At 37.7% G+C, this 6,199-nt stretch overlaps 1 protein-coding gene across 1 annotated transcript; it reads left to right on the top strand.

Moving 5' to 3' along the window:
• The first annotated feature begins 1,188 nt into the window (after positions 1–1,188).
• On the top strand, positions 1,189–2,577 carry LOC118747611. Its single transcript, XM_036481661.1, has one exon. It carries the CDS (start codon positions 1,189–1,191, stop codon positions 2,575–2,577), a length of 1,389 nt encoding a protein of 462 aa, XP_036337554.1.
• Positions 2,578–6,199: the final 3,622 nt, after the last annotated feature.

Here is a 6,199-nt window from a genome sequence, read left to right as displayed (position 1 = left end):
AATTGTTGTTGCAGCAAACTCGGAGAGAGCGAGTTTGGCGACTCCCACAGCAAACTACTTTTGTTTGGTCAAACTTCAGCAAATATTTTATTTTTCCATTTCTCGATGCAAAATTTACTGTCCAATGGTGTTTTGAATAATTCTACTCGAACGTCTGCTCGATATCGAATGGGGTGATGCCAAATTTCGATAAATTTTACTCGACCCCGCGCGCCTTATCTTTTATTTTTTTGTTTTCTTATTTTGAAATCTTGCGATTTAAAAGTCGAATTCTAAAGAATGTTCTTCTCAAATAAAACCTTTTTATAGTTTGCTTCAAATTTACTTTTAAATTTCTCATCAGATTTTGCAAAAAAATAGGCTTTGTTATTAACGCATCATCATTAAATTTCACAAATTTTTGATTTATGCAAAACACCTGAAGTTGGCTTGAACAGACCGCCCTTCGATAAACAATTAACAGATCGTCGTTTAAAGTACAAAACCGTGTATCAAGAAAATGCACAACTGCGTATGTAAGGTTGCATAAATTATTTTGTAGAGAGTAAAAACACTCATATTTCAAAATGGTCCTCTTTTTTACAAAGAAATCGCATTTCAGGACATTTTCGGTTTCAAAATGCTAATTTTAGACCATTTTACAATGGTTGCCCAGGGGTCTGTGGAAGGATTCAAGGGGTCAAGTGTGACTTTTTACAAAGTATGAACAGTGCTCTTTCTAGTGGGTTGTATATCAAGTCCTACGCCCCCTGCCGCTCCGCCCATTAGCCCAAAAACAGTGGGAAAATAACTAAACATTTCCAATTTATCCATTTGAGCGTTAATATTTCTGCATAGTTTGAAACATTACAAGGCAAAATGAAGTGTGCAGTGGCAAATTGTAAAAGTAAAAACAAAAGGCAAGCGTGCGATATAAGTAAGTTTTTTTTCTGTACATATCTACATAAATATAACTGTTACAAATGGATAAACAGAGTGTTCGAGACTTGATTATGGACTTTGCGTTTTTTTCCATTCTTTAAAAAGCTTTGCACTTTTTGTCAAATTATTTTACTGATTGAAAAATTATGAGTTTTATTTCTGTTTGCAATTGAATAACATATCTTTGTAAATCTTCATTATTCATTAAATAATTACGATTTACTACATTGGCGACGAGTTTAATTTAGAAAACACGCATTCAGCAAAATGGATCACTCACAATTCAAGGCATTGTTCGAGGCATTGCAAGTACAAAATCAACAGATTTTGAAGCAACACCAAGAAGAAAAGAATTTGATGCAACAGCATATGCAACAACAGCAGAATCTGATTGAGCGCATTCTTCAAGGTCAACCGGCACAGATTGCAGATCAAGCCGTTCTTGCTCAAGATTCAACAGCATTTAAAGTTAAATGTTTGGCCGATTCTATGGTCAATTTTGAATATGACCCAGATAACAATCAAACTTTTGAGGCTTATTATGAACGGTATGAGTCGGTTTTTACAAATCAAGCAGAGGGTCTGGATGAACCGACAAAAGTTTATCTTCTTTTCCAAAAATTCAATCAGGAACAGTATCAACGTTATGCGGATTCAATATTACCTCTTAAACCACAAGATTGTACATTTGCGAATACTGTGACAACACTTAAGAAACTTTTCGGTTATAAAGAAACAAAGTTCGCAATGCGTCATAGGTGTTTTAACCTCGCAAAGTTAGACCATGAGGATTTTAGCATGTATGCCGCTCGTATAAATAAGCACGCAGAGAAGTTTGACATTTCTCATTGTACCGCGGATGACTTTAAAGTTTTGTTATTTGTGAGTGGGTTAAAAGACGTCAAGGACTCGCTTATCCTGGAAAAGCTTCTAACGAAAGTTGACAATCAGTATATAGAGTTGGAGAGGGTAACAGATGCGGTTGCACGTGCAGAGGTTCACAAGCTAAATTTGCAGGATCTGATCAACGAAGCCGAGCGTATAATTTGTTTGAAGCTTGACAAGGGTAAAGTTGGCGAGGCATTCGCTGCTCAAGAAGTTCATTCTGTTCAACAAAATAAAAACTCAAAGTCATTAGTCAACAAAGACAAGTCAACGGTTCGGAACCAAAGGAACGACACTCCTCGCTTGGCCTGTTTTCGTTGCGGCGAAATGCATTGGAGTGATAATTGTCCATGCAAGGACAAGCAGTGTGGCGAATGTAACGAAAAAGGGCATAAGACAGGTTTCTGTGCTTTTATGAAAAATTTCAAGGGATATAAATCATCCAGCAAGAAAAACCACAGTTCGAATCAAGTTGAAGCTAACGTTCACGCAATCTCTAACCGAAAGTATATCAGTCCAGTTGTAAACGGAACTGCAATCAAATTGCAGGTTGATACTGCTTCCGATATAACAATCATATCAAAATCAAATTGGATTTTAATCGGACAACCAATGCTGTCATCTGAAATACGCACCAATGCCACAAGCGCATCAGGTGCTGCTATTCCAATTTTGGGTGCCTTCAATTGTGGCATTAAACTAAATGGGAAGGAAAAACGCGGAATTTGCTACGTTACATCACTTGAATTGAATCTTTTTGGCATACCTTGAATTAATTCTTTCGATCTTTGGAGTGTTCCCTTTGATTCTGTTTGCAAACATATAAAATCAACTGGTGATGACTTGGCTATTGAAGTTTGCGAGAAATTTCCGCAGCTTTTTTCTGAGGGACTTGGCTGTTTCAACAAAGGAAAAGTTTCTCTGAAGCTCAAGCCTGGAGCCCTTCCAATATTTCGGAATGCTCGACCAGTTCCGCAAGCAGCTCGCGAACCCATTTCAATTGAACTGGAACGCCTTCAACATCTTGGCATTATCAGTCCAATCAATTATTCCCAATGGGCAGCACCTATCGTGGTTGTTAAAAAGAAGAATGGCAAATTGCGAATCTGTGCTGATTATTCAACTGGTCTTAACAATGCACTTGAGCCAAACATGTACCCTTTGCCGACACCCGATCAAATTTTCGCTAAGTTTGCAGGAAAGACAATATTCAGTACCATAGATTTGTCCGACGTTTTTTTTCAAGTCGAGGTTGATGATGACTCCAAGGAAATTATGGCAATCAACACTCACGTTGGAATGTTTAAAGTAAATCGCCTTCAACAAGGAGTCAAAACAGCGCCTGGGGAATTCCAAGCCATAGTTGATAAAATGCTCAGTGGAACCTCAACATTTGGTTTTATCGATGACATGATCACAGCAGGAGAGAACCTTGAAGATCACAAACAGCAGCTCTTCAAGACGCTTGAACAGCTTCAAATTTATGGTTTTAAATTAAATATTAGCAAGTGTTGTTTTGGCAAGTCGTCAGTTAACTTTTGCGGCCATATCATCGATGAGAAAGGCATCAGGCCAAATCCTGAAAAAATTTGGGAAGTTCAATCAGTTCCTCAACCTAAAGATGTTAGCCAATTGCGATCATTCCTAGGTTCAGTGAACTACTACGGCAAGTTTATCAAGTCAATGAAGCAGTTGAGAGGTCCATTGGATGACTTATTGAAGAAAGAAGCAAAATTTGAATGGCAAAGCATTCATCAAGAAGCATTCGATCAACTGAAGAAGATTTTGTCATCAGACTTAGTTCTTACGCATTTCGACCCAAGGAAAGACATTGTACTGGCTACTGATGCATCAAAAGATGGCATGGGGGCGGCATTAATGCATCGTTTCAAGGATGGATCTCTTCACCCAATAATGCATTTTGCTGCAACATTCAATGAAGCTGAGAAAAATTACTCTCAAATCGAAAAGGAAGCTCGTGCATTCATATTTGGTTTGAAACGATCTCACTTTTATATTGCAGGTCGACGTTTCTTCGCTCAAGTCGACCACAAGCCCTTGCTCGCTATCTTTGGATCAGAAAGTGGTATCCCAGTTTATACGGCTAACCGTCTACAACGCTGGGCGCTCATCGTTTTAGCTTACGACATTAATTTTGAGTTCATCGGTACAAACAGTTTCGGATATGTTGATGTTGTATCCCGACTGATGTCTGAATACACCAAACCCGACGAAGATACTGTCATTGCATCTATTTCGCGGAGTAATGAAAATATAGAAGATATATCTTGTTTTGCCATTCAATCAGCAAAACAGCTACCAATCACATTCAAAGATATTCAGGAAGCCACCAATGATTGCCCGACACTCAAAAAGGTCATTGAATTTGTATCGCAAGATAAATGGCCCAAGTTTTGCAAGCAAGTAAAAGAAGTTGAGGTAGCCGCTTTCTTCCCATATCGCTACGACTTGAAGGAAGCCCAAGGTTGTTTGTTCAGAGGCGAACAAATTATTATTCCGTTCAAACTGCGTAAGAAAATAATTGGAAGTCTTCATGAAGGTCATCCAGGTGTGTGTCGTATGAAGCTGTTGGCTGCCGACAAAGTGTTTTGGCCAAGAATGTCTAAAGATATTGAACAGATCGTGAAATCGTGTGATAGCTGTGCTAAGGCAGCGAAAACACCAATCAAGTGCACTCTGCACCCTTGGCCAATGCCAATAGCACCATGGGTTCGAGTTCATCTCGATTACGCTGGTCCAATAGACAATTATTACTTTCTGATTATCGTCGATGCTTTTAGCAAGTGGCCGGAGATTATCAAAACTAAAGTAACCACCAGTGAAAAAACTGTTGATATGTTTGATGATGTAATTGCGCACCAAGGTTTATGTGAAATTTGTGTCACCGATAACGGACCACAGTTTGTTTCATGTACATTTGAAGATTACTGTAAATTTAAAGGCATCAAACATTTGACGACCTCATTTTACAGTCCACAGTCAAACGGTCAGGCAGAACGATTTGTAGAATTATTTAAGAAAGGAGTTGGAAAGGCAGCAGGGAATATTGACCAGAAGTTACGCGAATTCTTGTTTTCATATCGATATACACCTTCTTACCATCTTGGAATGAAATCGCCGTTTGAATTGATGACAGGCGTCCGATGCGAACAAAATTAGATCTTCTGAAGCCAAAAAACTTTTCAAATTCGATTTCAAGCACGAAAATGGAAGATCAATTTAATTACCACCATGGTGCGAAATGGAGAGAGTTCAATGTTGATGATGAGGTTTACTATCAGCTTCATTCAACTAGCAAAGTGTGGGAATGGGTTCCAGGTATAATTAAAAGTCGAAATGGGGCTGTCAATTATACTGTGGATGTTACAACACCTTCGGGTAATCGCATTGTCAAAGCTCACGCTAACCAACTTAAGCGCCGTTACTCTAAAAATGAAATGCTAGAGTTGTTCGAATTGCCAGATTTCGAAGAAAATCTATCACTAAAAGCTGCAGCTAGACAGAGGGATGAAGTTGAACCTAATATTATTCCAGAACCAGGAAATCAAGGAATTATTGAATCCGCTGGAGAAACAAATTTTGAGGAAAATCAGGAAGGGATGGACGACTTTCTAAAAGAAGACATTCAGGGCTCTAAAACAGTTCAGGATCAACACCGTTATCCAGTACGAGGAAATAGAGGACAGAATAAAAAATTTGACGACTACGTCAGATTTTAAAGGGGGAGGAATGTTACAAATGGATAAACAGAGTGTTCGAGACTTGATTATGGACTTTGCGTTTTTTTCCATTCTTTAAAAAGCTTTGCACTTTTTGTCAAATTATTTTACTGATTGAAAAATTATGAGTTTTATTTCTGTTTGCAATTGAATAACATATCTTTGTAAATCTTCATTATTCATTAAATAATTACGATTTACTACAATAACTTGATGCATTTTTCCAACATCCAAAATCGTATTTACTTAAAAGGCTACATGCTCAAATGTGGTAGATCTAGTTGGCCCACCCTGTACAAAGATTTCCGATAGTATCGCGATAGTGACCACCATTAATCAATAACAGAGCTGGGCGATACGGATTACGATTACTAAACGACTATGATTTCAGTAATCCCAACGAGCTAAAAACAAGATTACGATTACAGTAATCCTTCATCGAACGAACTTAGATTACGATTTCAGTAATCGTAATTTTAAAAAAGTTAAAGCTACGATTACTGTAATCGTAAACCAAGTTCATTCGATGAACGATTACTTTAACTATAATCCTCTATTGTTTTATTTGCCGGTTATACAAAGTTTATTTCGCCCAAACTACTTAATTTATTATTTTTATTTAAATATTAGTTTCTTTTATTTGTCTGTTTTTT

Source organism: Rhagoletis pomonella, unplaced genomic scaffold (genome assembly GCF_013731165.1).
Source record: "Rhagoletis pomonella isolate Grant_MI unplaced genomic scaffold, Rhpom_1.0 Rhpom_scaffold_00012, whole genome shotgun sequence".
NCBI lineage: Eukaryota > Metazoa > Arthropoda > Insecta > Diptera > Tephritidae > Rhagoletis > Rhagoletis pomonella.
This window is presented reverse-complemented; position numbering and strand designations above follow the sequence as displayed.

Bases quoted from the DNA above. Each gene is read 5' to 3' on its own strand.
- LOC118747611 (XM_036481661.1), top strand. From the start codon at position 1,189: ATGGATCACTCACAATTCAAGGCATTGTTCGAGGCATTGCAAGTACAA.